The sequence below is a fragment of the Aspergillus fumigatus genome, chromosome 3, assembly GCF_000002655.1.
Source record: "Aspergillus fumigatus Af293 chromosome 3, whole genome shotgun sequence".
Lineage (NCBI taxonomy): Eukaryota > Fungi > Ascomycota > Eurotiomycetes > Eurotiales > Aspergillaceae > Aspergillus > Aspergillus fumigatus.
Genome location: NC_007196.1, coordinates 2,864,570 through 2,879,102, shown reverse-complemented (window position 1 = coordinate 2,879,102; position 14,533 = coordinate 2,864,570). Strand labels below are relative to the sequence as shown.

The following is a 14,533-nucleotide window of genomic DNA, read 5'->3' as shown; positions in this document are numbered from 1 at the left end:
ACATCTGCAGCTTCTGCTAATAGCTCAGCGCGACAGCCACCTCCAGCAGCCCCATGCGGGAGTTCCTTTGTCCTGCACATTTCGGTTCCTTTTTTGTCAGCAGACGCTGGTCTCTCTCATTTGCATTTCCAGGTGTTGTCCTTGAATTTCTTCCTGGTCAATTACATCAGATTTCCTCATTTAATGTAAGTGAGCGACGGCCACAGATATTCTGGATCAACTTACTCATCGCACACTACTGGACCAGGCCATTCGTTTGCAGCCATTTTGTCTTGTCGCGTTGAGATCTTCGTAACCTGTCATGGCTGAAGAAGATGCTGAGAAAGCCTTTTTCCAGGCTCAGACTATGAATGCGGAATCTGTGGACTATAAAGCTGTTGAAGAGCATGGTGCAGATAGTTCAGATTCAGATGATTATGATCCTTCAAAAACACTCCAAGACCAATATTCTTCCTCCATGACAGATCTCAAGCAAAGTGAAAATGTTTCTTCCAGTGCCTCTCCAGAGCCAAACCCTACTGAGCAAAACTCTGTTCAACCAGATCATGATCCTAGTCAACCGGATGGTGCATCCTATCCCTCTCAGACACCCCCACGAGATGAGTCTCGGACTTCCACTATGGTACCAACGTCTGGTACATCTGTGCAGCCGAAGACTAGGACAATCGGAGGATTCGTGGTTGAGGATGAAGACGAGGACGATGCGGGTGATGCTGACTATGAGCCCCCTGCTGTACTTGGTGTTGAGGACATGAATACTGTTGCTACGAATGTGCCTCAGCAGTCCGTTTCAGGAAATGAAAATGAAGCTTCTTCTACCCCTGATGTATCCCTGGATGATGCTGCGCAACAGTCCGCCAGCCTGAACAATGTTTCCCATAACTCTTACTCTCCTGCCCCTGCTGTTGCCCCTAAAAGCGATGTGGCTGTTGCCGCTGGACAGAGTTTGTACAACTCACATGCTTTACAGTCCGGAAATGTGCAAGACAGCGCGACCGCTACTCCTACGCCAGATTCTCCTTCGACCTCGAAAGGTCGCTTGCCTCACGATCGAGTCGGCATCTTGGAAGACCGGATCCAAGAGGATCCTCGTGGCGACATTCCTGCCTGGCTCGAATTGATCAATGAACACAGAAGTCGCAATAGATTTGACAGCGCGCGTGATGTTTTTGAACGGTTTTTGAAGGTTTTCCCCTTTGCTGTGAGTACGCTAAAGTCACCTCAGCACCAATGGGAGAAAGCTGACTGATCCTCAGGCCGAACAATGGGTAGCGTATGCGAAAATGGAGTCCGAACTCAACGATCTTTATCGGCTTGAGCAAATCTTCAATCGAACTCTTTTAACTATCCCGGATGTCCAGCTGTGGTCGGTATACCTGGATTACGTCCGCAGGCGCAATCCATTGACGACGGACACAACTGGGCAAGCGAGGAGGATTATCTCATCCGCTTACGAGTTGGCGTTTCAGCACATCGGCGTAGACAAGGATTCGGGTTCAATCTGGTCAGACTACGTTCAGTTCATTAAGTCGGGGCCAGGCAATGTTGGTGGGTCTGGTTGGCAAGACCAACAGAAGATGGACCTGTTACGGAAGGCATATCAGAAAGCTATTTGCGTTCCAACTCAAGCTGTCAATACTCTCTGGAAAGAGTATGATCAGTTCGAGATGGGTCTGAATAAACTTACAGTAAGTTCGAGCCATACCGTGAAGATTCTCCATTTTCTGATATCTTCCCCGCCATTATAGGGTCGTAAATTCCTTCAAGAGCAGTCACCAGCGTATATGACCGCTCGAAGCTCATATACCGAGCTGCAAAATATCACAAGGGATTTAATCCGCACAACGTTGCCTAGATTGCCCCCTGTGCCGGGTTCTGATGGTGATATTGAATTTACTCAACAGGTCGATATTTGGAAGCGTTGGATCAAGTGGGAAAAGGGAGATCCACTTGTGTTGAAAGAAGAGGATCCTGCCGCTTTCAAGGGCCGCGTTGTTTATGTCTACAAACAAGCTCTCATGGCCCTGAGGTTTTTGCCAGAGATGTGGTTTGATGCGGCCGAGTTCTGCTTTCTGAATGATCTGGAAAGTGAAGGAAATGAATTCCTCAAGCAGGGCATGGAAGCTAATCCTGAAAGTTGTCTTCTTGCCTTTAAGCGTGCGGACCGACTGGAAATTACATCGGAGTCTGAGCAAGATCCCATCAAACGAGGTGCGAAGGTTCGGGAACCCTACGATAAACTACTTGATGCTTTGTACGATTTAATTGCGAAAGCACGTACGAGAGAAGCTCAAGACGTTGCACGCCTTGAAGAGACTTTTGCAAAGATGAACGCCGACAATCCACCTGCCAAAACTGATGACGACGATGACGATCAAAGTGAGTCAAAAGCAAGAGAATCAGTCAAAAACGCGCAGATCGATGCTGTTCGCAAAGCACACGCCATACAAATCGGCATTCTTTCTAAGACAATCTCTTTCGCCTGGATTGCCCTCATGCGTGCCATGCGTCGCATCCAGGGCAAAGGAAAACCAGGGGAGACGCCTGGCTCCCGACAAGTGTTCGCCGATGCGCGCAAGAGAGGGCGCATTACTAGCGACGTCTACATTGCCAGCGCCCTCATCGAGTACCACTGCTATAAGGACCCTGCGGCCACAAAGATCTTTGAGCGTGGTGCTAAGCTCTTCCCGGATGATGAGAATTTTGCACTCGAATATTTGAAGCATTTGATCGATATCAACGACATTATCAGTAAGTTACTGCAGTGCCCCTAATGGAATCCGATTCTTAACCGTCTCCCAGATGCGAGAGCAGTGTTCGAGATGACGGTCAGGAAGTTGGCGTCTAACCCTGATAACGTTCATAAGACCAAGCCAATATTTGCATTTCTTCATGAGTACGAGTCCAGATACGGCGATCTGGTTCAGGTGATCAACCTCGAAAATCGGATGCGTGAATTGTTTCCTGAAGATCCTACATTGGAACAATTTGCTCACCGTTACTCGGCTCCTACTTTCGACCCGACCGCTGTTCGGCCGATTATATCGCCGTCTCAAATGCGGCCCAAGGCAGTTTTCCCTACATCAGAGCAACCGATGTCCCGCCATGGTACCCCCACGCCGAGATACCCAGGCTCGGTCACAGACTCTCCTAAAAGACCACTGGAGGACTTTGACGACGACTACAACCGGCCCCGCAAGTTTGTGAGGGCTGAATCACCTTTAAAGACCTCTCAGCGGCGACAACTGGACCAGCAGAAGCGATCACAACTCAGCAATGTCCAGACTGGATCGCAATTCAGATCTCAAGGCTCACCAGCTCCGTTACCTCGCGATATTGTTCATCTCCTGAGCATCATCCCTCCAGCCTCCGCGTACACGGCCGGTAGATTCTCCCCTGAGAAATTAGTTGATCTCATTCGTAGAATCGAGATGCCGAGCTCCATTTCCCAGATTCCTCTTCCGCAGTCGGCTCGGGGCCTCGGGACTACACAAACACCAATGCAGCCATTTTCCGGTAAGGCTTCTCCTTCTCTTTCCGTTCGAGCTGTCTACTAGTCGCTCTGTTTGGATATCTAACAGCATTGATCTTCCAGGGATGTACCGGTAGTAGTCGTCTTCTTGGTTGTTCCCCCTTCAAGATGGAAGAGTCTTGGAGACAGCTTCTGATTTCGAACCCTCGCCTTAAGTGAAATCTTTGCACCCAAATCTACTGTATCCACATATTTCCCTCGAATTTTTTTTGATGAGACGTCGTTATAGCCTCGACCACAAACCTCATATGAATCATTTTTGGCAGCCGAGAGTTTTTGGCCTTTATCTTGGTTGATTGCAACCTCGGATCAGGTTTGGATTGTACAGTTGTTGAAGACATGACATCCTAAGGTATTATTAATGGCACATGGTGTTCTCAATGATCAGATGATCCCTTTTTTCAGGTGCTCGCATCAGCCCTCAATCGAGACTCAGGGTTACAAAGTTGTGTTCGTCTCTTCCCGACGGTCAATGTCAATACCATAATGCTAAATTGCTAAATCATACTGCTCTGTTTCTCCTTATACACAATTAGTCCTTCAGGTTCATTCCTCCATGTTTCTACATCAATCTACTCGGTTGGCTGAACCATCTTAGCCTGTGCCCTTACTCCGCCTGTCTTCCGTGTGAATTAGGAATCAGCGACTCTTGTTGTACGGAATGGCCTCGGATATCCCTCCATCGTAACATCGCAAACCATATTCCCCAACTGCGCCTCCTTTTGTCTCTGGAGGCCTGTATTCTACAGAAGGCATGACCCTGTCCACTTCCTGTAAGCTTCAGCCTTGACTCGATCTGTCTTCGATAAAGTTTGTTAGACTTGTGCAGAGAATGCCTCAAGATTCCCATCTCCCGTATGACATATCAAACCACACTTTCGGGATGCTCTGCAACGAGTTCAGGACGCTCCGAGGCTTTGTAGGTATATAAAGAGAAAGGGGCGTCTAAGGGCCATAAACTAAGACTCGTATCGTATAATGGGGACATTCTGAACAGGCATTGACTAGCAGCACAAAACAAAAGAGCATTTTGAAGTCGCTGTGGAGAAATAGCAGATGTGTTTCATTCTGTTCTCTATCTCTTCCAGAAACCACATCTCTCCATTTCCCTATGATCATATACTTACATCTTGCCTTTCATTCTTATCATATCGACCTCAACTCACTGCTTTTGTTCAAAGCCCTCTCATTGCACTACTACCACCACCATCAGCACCTCACCAGCACCTCACTAGAACCTGCCCAATTTCACCAGGTGCTGTTACCCCTGACGATAACACATCAACAAACCCTTCAAACAGACCAGAACGTGTGTCTTCCTCTCCTAGTGAGCACGTCGTCAACAAAAACCCTCTGAACACTTCGTCCTCCTCTCTCTGCTCACCTCTTACCTATCTGCTGCCTTACATATCACCTCACATATCATCTCACATATTGCCTTGATACCTGTCATCTTCGATCAGCATCTCCATCTCTCCCACTTCGCCATCTTTCTCACATTAACCTTCATCTTCTTGCTCCGGCTCGCTCACTTTCAGATTACCCAGCTATCGCGTCACAAGCCAGTGCCTCCCTCCTGCATATCTAAGCATCCTTTTTCTCTCCTCTCCCTCGTCCTTCCTTCCTCTTCCATACCATTCATACCTCCCCTACTCGTCTTGCTCTTTCTCTGCTGCGCTGTTTCCACATCCTACTTGTCGCCTTCCTTGAAACATCCGTCTACCTTCTCCCTTGTCTTTGCCCCTCCCACATTGTCATCTTCCTCATTCGCACACTGCTACTTGACCAGATTACTCATTACACTGACGTGGCTGCCGGAAATACGCCGATCATCCCCTTTGTCCCCTGTTCTCAACAAGATCGTCTTCAAGCCGACTCTCTTTTGACTTTGCGGCTTGCTCTGTCCACCCGGTCTATTCAGGTACGTACCCCAATACGCAATAGCCGACCTGCATCAGTAGCATCGGAGCCACTTTCGCGTATCCACGGACAATTCTCCCCTCTGTTTCTCAAAGACGCGGTAGGCTGAGATTCAGTCCTGGCCTTTTTCTGTAGCATAGGCTGTCCGTCGAGACAACCTGCGTGCATGGTTGGTGTTCTTCTGTTTTTCAAATGTCCAGCTATCCTCTCCGTTCGATCCTGCGGTTCGGATCTGTATCCGAGTCAGTCTAACAATCGGGTAAGAAACAGAAAGCAAACGGCTCTTAGCGAAATAACTGAAAAGTAGCAACAATGTCCGCACCAGGACGCGGTTCCATTGGGGATCCTGCTTTGGATCGTCCAAAGTTCATCACGGACATGTGCAAGAATATTGACTTGACAATGGGTGCATTCCAAATCAACCACCTGGTAAGTCGATTCTCGAGTTGGATCTTGCAAAAAGACAAAAACGATTCCTCTACCATTGGCGTTTGCGTTTCCGCTGGGTCATATCTGTGAAAACAATCCTATTGTCCACAGGACGCTGATGCAATTACCTATTGCTGTTGTCCTTTAATAGCCTGTTTCCCCTATCTTCTTCACTCGCCCATTCTTTTCATTCACTACCACCTCATGCAATTGATGTTTTTTACATGGTCTTCCTTTGCTGTCTACTTCAAGCTCTGCCCATTCACACTTCTTGTCTATCAAACGGCCAATGCATCCATTGTATCAATTCACCGGCTATAAGCTTCCCATTGATGTAGGAAGCCGATATTCAATCTTTAGGTCCTTTTCTTTTTCAGATTCACATCGTCTATACTATGTTAGCTTCCTCTCATGGCGACGGCAAAGTTATAAAATCCCCTTCTCCTCCCCTGCTCTGCCTTCTTCTTTTCCTCTTATGCAAACGCAGACTATTGTCTTTGACTCACTGCACTATCTCGCCCGCTTTCTTTAATCACAACACTTGCTTCATTTTATTACCATCATCATGGAGGACTTCGAGTACACAAACAAACTTGAAGGCGGCCTTCGCCATCTTCGTATCCAGAATGCTGACGAGGTTGCCAAGTACTCTGTTCCGGTCGAGACCGTTGCCCGTCCCAACCACAATCAGACTGGAAAGGAGATCGAAGTTCTTATGAACGCTTATCCCATCACCAAATTCCCTACTCGTAACGTCTACCAGTATGATGTAAGTATTTCCTGGTATCGAACGAAGGCAATCACTGGAGCAGCACCTTTTAACAAGCCAAAGGTTCAAATCGGAAACGGCGTTGAGAAGAATGCTGTCATCAAGAAGGTTTGGAATTGCAATGCCCGCAAGGCCGCCCTGAAGCAGATCGTCTTTGATGGTCAGAAGCTTGCCTGGTATGTGCTAACACCAACCTGTCCCTTGAGCAATCACTGAGTAACATACACAGGTCCATGAATAACTACCCCACCGGTTTGAACGTCGTTGTCGACCTTGATATGGAACAGGGCCGGCCTGCTGGTAAGGCGAGCAACACTTTCCGGTTGACTGTTCGTCCCACGAAGACTGTCAACTTGGCTGTTCTGAACTCCTGGCTTACTGGGCGGACCTCTATGTCGGAGGCGGTCCTTGAGGCTTTGAGTAAGTCCACCGTTTGGTTGAGCTTCAGCTTGTTCAATTCAGTGACTAATAGTCACAGACTTCCTTGATCATGTCCTTCGCGAGCATCCGAGCGGCAAGTTCCTTGCCATTCGCCGCTCTTTCTTTGACCCCAATGGAGAAAATCAAGATCTCGGAAACGGCGTCCTTGCCTTCAAGGGTGTCTACCAGGCGATTCGTCCTGCATTGGTAAGCCAGCCTTTCTCGTTGAGCTAATCAACATCTTGACTAATCGTTGCATTAGGGCCGTGGTCTCATTGTTAATGTCGATGTGTCCAACTCCTGCTTCTGGGCGCGGACCTCATTCATGGGCGCCGCTATGGCGATTCTCGATTGCCGGGACCACCAGCACCTGATGCACCTTCTTAAGCCTGTTGCCGACGGTCATGGTGGTGTCACTGAGTCAACTGGCTTTTATGAAGTTCATCGTCGCCTTCGCAAGCTCGGGGTCCAGCCGCATTACAAAGGCTGTCCTTGCCTTGGTGTTGATTTCATTGTCAAGGGCCTGCTAAATGCCAACGCACGCCAGTACACTATTGAAATCAAGGACAAAGCCACCGGGAAGACCCAAAAGATGAGCGTGGAGGCTTACTTCAAGAGGAAGTATAATCTCACCTTGAACTACTGGGAGCTTCCTATGGTTGAGATGACCAAGAAAGGCGTCGTCTATCCTATGGAAGTCTTGACCATCCATGGACTCCACCGCTACCCATGGAAGCTGAATGAGTATCAGACCTCAGCTATGATCAAGTATGCTGCATCCCGTCCCGCAGACCGTCTTAATTCCATCCATAAGTCAAAGGCTATGCTTGACCATGCAAAAGACCCAGTTCTCAACACTTTCGGCCTTGCAATTGACAACAACATGATTCGCACCAAGGCTCGTCTCTTGCCCAGCCCCGACATTCAGTTTGGCGGAAACCAGCGCCTGTCTCCTGGCACCAATGGTCGTTGGGATCTCCGTGGCAAGAAATTCTACCAGCCAAACAAGAGGCCTCTGGAAGCATGGGGTGTGGGCTTCTTCCCTGGAAAGCGCAACGCTATCAACCAAACCCAGGTTCAGCAGTTCTGTGACTTGCTCATGAAGACATACGCCGGTCATGGTGGTATGATCAAAAACAGGCCCCACATCCTTGAGCTTCGTGAGGACATTGGCGAAGCTATTAAGCGTCTCTACAACACGACTGGTCAACGTTTTCAGAAAGATCCCCAGCTTCTTTTGATCATTGTTCCGGACAAGAACTCCTTTACCTACACGCGGATCAAGAAGTCTTGCGACTGCCGCTGGGGTGTGCCGTCTCAAGTCTTACAGTCCGGTCACTGCGTCAAGCTTAACCCTCAGTACGCTTCTAATGTCTTAATGAAGGTCAATGCCAAGCTGGGTGGCACCACTGCTCGTGCTGTACCCAAGGTTACTGATGCAACTTTGCGTCCTCGCTCCATGATCATCGGTGCCGATGTGACTCACCCTTCTCTGGGCGTCTGGTCGCCTTCCATGGCGGCAATGTCTGTCTGCATGGACACTTTCGGTGGCCGCTACTGGGGAGCCTGCGAGGCGAATGGGGATCGCCTTGAAATCATTGCTACTTCCAACATTGAGGTTATATTGACTCCTCTGATTCGCGAGTGGATGGCCACTGTTGGAGAAGGCAGAGCGCCGGAGCATGTCTACTACTTCCGAGATGGAGTCTCCACCGGACAATTCGAACAGGTCCTTCAGCAGGAGGTCTTTGATATAAAGGCCATCTTCATGAAGCTGACCCAAGATCAGTTCAAGGGGAAATTCACCGTCATCGTCGCGAATAAACGTCATCACCTGCGTGCCTTCCCCCGTCCTGGAGACCGCAACTCCGCAGATCGCAATGGCAACCCCCTTCCTGGCACTCTGATTACTAGAGATGTTACTAGTCCTCATGACTGGGACTTCCTCCTTTACTCACACATCGCGCTCCAGGGAACTTCTCGCCCTGTTCACTACCATGTGATTCTGGACCAGATCAAGCACAAGGCCCAAGAGCTTGAGAATATGATCTACGATCACTGTTACCAATACATGCGCTCCACAACTTCAGTGTCTCTTTGTATGTCGCTCCGACTTGCTCGCTTCTCTCTTGCTTGCATGACAATGACTTTGCTAACGTATCACATATTATAGTCCCCGCTGTCTACTATGCTCATCTCATTGCGACTCGAGCACGTCACCATGAGGATGTCCCGGCTAGCTCTGGTCCTCAGAGTGGTCCTGAGGTGAAGATGACGAACCCCAAGCCGAAGGACCGCCCCGTCGATCCCCGTCTCCTGCCCATTCATGGTACCTCCAACCGTCTGCCTTTCGGAATGTGGTACATCTGAAGATTGGCACAGCAGTCACGACTCGTTCTCAGCCAGATCTGACAACTTGCTTGGATGGTTCCAGCGTTGCAACTTTGTGCTTTTCTGATTTAGTTTTGCGATTATTAGCTATGGAGTTACTCCTGGAATTCAGGCCAGTGATAGCTGATCCAGTTGGGACCGACTGACTCACCTTAGCGAGACGGATGGACCTGGCGAGATGGCGGTTGCAAGCCAGAATACTTCATAACCAATTGGGAATCGTTTATTGTTTTACACCTGATACAATGGCCTTAACAACCGTAGTTTAGAAGCCATATTACCTTGGGCATAGCTCAGCTTCGTAAGGCTTCTCTAGGTATTCGTATAATGGCCTCTTTGTAAGAAAGTGCGCGTAGTTTGCTTGATAAATTCCCTTACTTGCTTATCAGCCTGGCTGATGCGACAATCTCCTACAGCTTCGGCAGAATGGGTTCAAGTTATGCTGAGACAGAGGGCATACGGACTTAGGATATTGTAATGGTTGAAGAGGTGCATTTATGTCTTCTCTTTCGAATAATACACCATATACCTTTGCACCCATCCGGCGACTTTGTAGACGATCATACTTAAAACAAGAGATACAATCATGGACGTAGACAGTACTCATAAAAGGAGGGAAGAGCAATACTTCAGACCGATCGAATAAATTATGACTGTCAAGAATCAATACAACAAGCCAATAAACCAGAACAAAAGCTGGGTAAGCAAACAGAAAGAGGAAGAGAAAGAGAGTAAAAAGGAAGAACAATGCACAGCGGAGCCGTGTTGATCAGAAGAAGCGTGTCGGAGGACATAGAGTTGACGCTGGTGTTCAGGTCCATGCGAGTCTCGAGTGATCGTTACGGAATTGGGAAGATGGGATGGAGGGGAGAAGCGAAACTGAGGTGTATACCACTGACGCTCGCGTATATGTTCTGTTGCTTGGGTCGACAGTGTTCATGATCTAAATTCGTTAGGTTAAGACAAGGGAAGCAACAGCAGTGCAAGTGGATTGAGGCGTCTGCTGTCTGGTCTAGTTGCGAAGAAAAGGTTCAGGGCGTTTATATATGCTCAAGAGGGCGCAGGTACTCAAAGGGACGAATCATTGAAAAATGAGGAAAAGGGTAAGAAAACAATGTTGAGAAAGAAAGGCCAGGTATAAAGATAGTACGTAGTAATGATAAAGTTACAATACACAAGAAGTCTCCTCCAAGGCGCCCGAAAGCACCTGAATATCCTCAACGAAGGTCAAATCGGTCCGGCATCACAGTCATAAATCATGACGCATCGCCCGCAACCCCATTCGTCAAGGGTACAATACTGTCGTTATTGTTGCTCTGGTCGGGATTTGCGGTGTTGGTGGGAGCACTGCTCTCACCACCGACGGCATCCGACAGAGCAGAGCTGTCAACCCCATTCTTAGCACTGACTTCGGTTGTCGAAACCGCAGTCTCATCTCCTGCTGCATCCTCGGCCTTCAGATTCTTCATGGCCGGATCAGTAGGTAGCGCCCCGTCCATACCCATTGCAGCTTCGTCGCCCTCGGCAGTAGATCCTGGGATGCCTGCTGACCCGCTATTCTTCTTGACCTTTTTCTTGCTAGGCTCCGAGAAAGATGGTCTGGGAAAAGCTGACTGCCCGGGGGCGGACGGCGGGTGTGGTCTTTTCTGTGGACTGGTAGTAAGGCCCTGTTGGCCAGAAGGGGGAGGGATTTTGCCAGATGCTGGAAGGCGGGGGCGCGCAGCCATTGGTCTCTGCTTGGGCGGGAGCTCGAGATCTTCTACAAGGGGCTCGTCGTTGCTTGCCTGTAGCTTGGCACGGAAGAATTCCTGCACCAGACCGATCTGCTTGGACACTGATTCTGACGTGACACGCGGGTAGGGAGGTGGAGGTGGGAAGAGCGTGATGGCTTGAGCAGCGCTTTTAGAAGATTAGCTCCAGTGTTCCGCTGTCAATGTATACAGAAAAGTGACATACCTTGGGTTCTGGGCCTGAGCGGCATTATACATCCTGTTTTGAAGAAGATGAAGGGGAACGCTGAGCGTTGCCAGGCCAAATTCTCTATCCAGCCCCAACTCCTTGAATCCGAAAAAGTCTTCGTCGATGTCCTCAGCGAAATCACCGCCGATGAACTGCTCACTTCCATCTGCAAATGCCTTCGAGCCATCTTCACCGCCGTCCGCAAGGGCAGGACGCAAGAGTTCCGAAAGCAGGGACCGCATGCGCTCATGCACAGTCGCCAATTTCGTTCCAAGTCGTTCGACATCATCCTTGATGTAGGACTCGAGGGATTCCACGTCTGTTCCAACTGAGGAGAGAGTGTGTAAGACAATCTCCGGTTCAGTATAGGCCCGCTTCCATTGTGAAGTCGAGGACGAGGTTTCAGTTGGTGGGACTTTCGGAGCTTCGATATATGATTTCATGGTCTCGCCGATCTTCAAGAAAAAATCCGAAGCAATATCGGTGACCACGTCCAGAGCCGACGGCTGATACTCCTCAAACCCGGTATGATAAAAAATCTTGGCGACTGAGCGTTGCAAAGCGGCTTTGCAGACCCAAGGCGCCACAACTGGCCCCTCGTCATTCATGACATGGGGAGGGACATCTGCCTCGACAAAGGGTTCCGGATTGTACTTCTGGAATTGATTTTGATACATCTAAAGACAGATCAGGGGCTTCCTAGTTACCAAGCGAAGGATCGGGACTTACCTGAGATTGCAGTTGCATCTGCTTAACAATCCCAATCTTCGAGCAGATCTTTCGAGTTTCTTGCATTTGTCGCATATTTGCATCCATCTTCCGAGAAAGCTTGCTATCCGGCTGAATAAATAGCCCCTTTGGCAAAATCCTCAGAAACTCCTCTGATGCATCAACGACATTGCCATCGGCATCTTCCCTCCACAGCAACTGTTCGGGGAGATCAGGAACACCAGACATGACGTCGTAGTAATCGGGAATGACTCTCTCCTCGTCACCTTCAATGCCCTCGGCCAAGGTCTCACCAGCAGCATCCGCCTCCATGGCCTGCGAGTTTGCATCGCGGGTGTGATCACCTTCTGCGATGCTCTGTTTCTGGTTTCTCAACCATCTTCTCATCCCATGCTTTGTCCTGAGCAAGGCCGGTTCGTCCGAGTTGAGCTTGTCACCCTTGAAGAGACGATGGCGCTCCGCAGCAATGACTGCTCGGTCCTTCTTTGTGACCTGCTTCCAGACTTTGTATTCAGGATCCTCAATTTCTATGCCTGGTGTGTTTAGAGCGCTCAGTGCATTGTTTGGAGTTGGTAAACCGTCGATCTCCATCGAGTCGCTGTGAACACCCTGCAGTCCCGTTCCGGAGCCGGCAGGGTCAGAAGGTGTTTGGGTCCTTGGAGGCGGGGTCGCAAATCCATTCGGTGCTCCCTCCATGGCAACATCGGAGTCCGAGCGTACAGGCGCGGGCGGCTGAGAAGCTGGAGGTTCCGATGCGCTTGGAGTATCCCGAGCCGGAGCGGTGCCCTTCTTAGCGGCCGACTTCCCGGGTGCTTTCCTGCCTCTCGACGACATTATAGGTTCGTCGTCACTTTCCTCGGCGCCGTCAAGCTCCGCAAGCTGCATCCTACGCTCCTCTGCCTCGACTTCAGCGCGATCTCTGATGACGATATCCGGTATGAGGGGAACCAGCTTTTCGGTCTCCTTCTTCATGTACATGGCGTGCTTGCGCAGGAAATGCTCTGGATTCGTGTTGTACTTGAAACAGTTGGACCAGATGAGGTTGAGGTCATCGACAAACTCCTGTTTCGATTTGTACTGAAGCGCCTTGAGCTTCTTTGTCATTGTCCCCAGATCCATAGGGTGTTTGATGACTGCGAAAGGAGATCAGTATACTTCATACTACTGCAGGAACGCGTGCAAAGGAGAGGGTGGTTCCTTACTGGTATAATAATCCGGCGCATCTCGCTTATTGACACGAGTCAGGAAAGCCGATGAGTGCTCTGTCATAGCTTTAAGCTCGCTCAACACCTTCTCAGCAGCTTCGTAGAGCTCCTCCTGACCAATCTTGTCTTCACTGGCCCATTTGCTTCGATTCTTGCGGACTTCGCTCATCAAGCTTCGAAGTTCGGCATCCGACGCTTGGACCATGTTGCGCTTCATATCGATCCTCGCAATGAGGTTCTTCAAGGTCAGACTCGAAGCGCCCAAGTTGGCATTACTCAGGGAGCCGTAACCGTCTGTGCTCGCATTCGCATTGGTGCTGCCAGCATTGGCTTGACTGGACATTTCAGCTTCTACTTGCCTCTCGGATTCTTCCAGACGCTGTTGGTCCAGCATAGCATCCCTGTCGTTCTCCAACGTGTGGAACATGGTGTGGAAACTTCTCCGCGCAGCTTCCTCGGTGGCTTTCTTATCCTCCTCCAACTTCTTCCGGATGTCCTCAAGCGTCTCCTTCTTCACTTCCTTCATATTATCGGCCGCAACCGATGCAGCTATACTTGGACGATGCTTCGGAGACTGGACGCCACTAGGTTCATGGGACAAAGCCGATGTCTTGGATTTGGGCGGAGTGGGAGCCTCAGTCTCCTCCTCCTCATCATCGTCGTATTCGTCATAGTCATCATCATCCAATTTTCTCGCCGGTTTCTTAGGCGCGACGGGGAGCGACACCGGTTCGCAGGCGCGGTTGATTTGGGACTCGGGTTCCTCCGTCTCGGCGTCAGCAGCACCGAGGTTCTCTTCCGCGGGATGTTTCTTCGCGAACAAGGCGTTTATTTTCGCCTCGCTGCGCTTATACAAATCGCGAAAGGTGGCAATGCGTGGATCTTCGTCGGCCGCAGTATCAGACTCCGATATCAAAGTACCTGCGTGACCGCCATCGGCCCCGGCAGAGGAGCGCATTTGCAGCGTCTTGAGCCCGGGAAAAGATTTAGAGTAGCCATTGACAGACCGTAAGTCATTGGGATCATCGGCGTGCCGAAGATGTCCCGGTGGCTGCCAGGTGTGGTGGTGACCGAGCGACATGCTCGCTCCAAAACCCCGGTTCTGGGGCGGGCGAGGGGGCTCGTTTCTCCACGTTTAGGAACAGGGCCAGTAGGGAAAGAACAGCGGGGGTTGACGGG

The 14,533-nt window shown here is 49.9% G+C and overlaps 3 protein-coding genes across 3 annotated transcripts; 2 read left to right on the top strand and 1 right to left on the bottom strand.

Annotated features, from left to right (window-relative positions):
* The first annotated feature begins 10 nt into the window (after positions 1–10).
* rna14 (cleavage polyadenylation factor subunit RNA14) lies at positions 11–4,312 on the top strand. Its single transcript, XM_749424.2, has 4 exons — positions 11–1,201; positions 1,257–1,688; positions 1,749–2,751; positions 2,803–4,312. Exons 1-4 carry the CDS (start codon positions 302–304, stop codon positions 3,555–3,557), a joined length of 3,090 nt encoding a protein of 1,029 aa, XP_754517.1. The 5' UTR covers positions 11–301; the 3' UTR covers positions 3,558–4,312.
* A 2,134-nt stretch (positions 4,313–6,446) lies between these two features.
* AFUA_3G11010 (putative eukaryotic translation initiation factor eIF-2C4) lies at positions 6,447–9,440 on the top strand (the record flags this gene model as incomplete). The annotated part of the gene is made up of 5 exons (XM_749425.1): positions 6,447–6,826; positions 6,880–7,070; positions 7,129–7,277; positions 7,333–9,169; positions 9,244–9,440. 5 exons carry the CDS (start codon positions 6,447–6,449, stop codon positions 9,438–9,440), a joined length of 2,754 nt encoding a protein of 917 aa, XP_754518.1.
* A 496-nt stretch (positions 9,441–9,936) lies between these two features.
* Positions 9,937–14,435, bottom strand: AFUA_3G11000 (SAGA histone acetyltransferase complex subunit SPT7; the record flags this gene model as incomplete). Its single annotated transcript, XM_749426.2, has 4 exons — positions 9,937–11,360; positions 11,418–12,097; positions 12,150–13,282; positions 13,352–14,435. 4 exons carry the CDS (start codon positions 14,433–14,435, stop codon positions 10,718–10,720), a joined length of 3,540 nt encoding a protein of 1,179 aa, XP_754519.1. The 3' UTR covers positions 9,937–10,717.
* Positions 14,436–14,533: the final 98 nt, after the last annotated feature.

Excerpts from the sequence above, each read along its gene's own strand:
- rna14 (XM_749424.2), top strand. The coding sequence starts at position 302 with ATGGCTGAAGAAGATGCTGAGAAAGCCTTTTTCCAGGCTCAGACTATG. Across the intron at positions 1,202-1,256 it reads TGAAGGTTTTCCCCTTTGCT|GCCGAACAATGGGTAGCGTA; the intron begins GTGAGTACGCTA and ends ACTGATCCTCAG. Across the intron at positions 2,752-2,802 it reads CGATATCAACGACATTATCA|ATGCGAGAGCAGTGTTCGAG; the intron begins GTAAGTTACTGC and ends ACCGTCTCCCAG.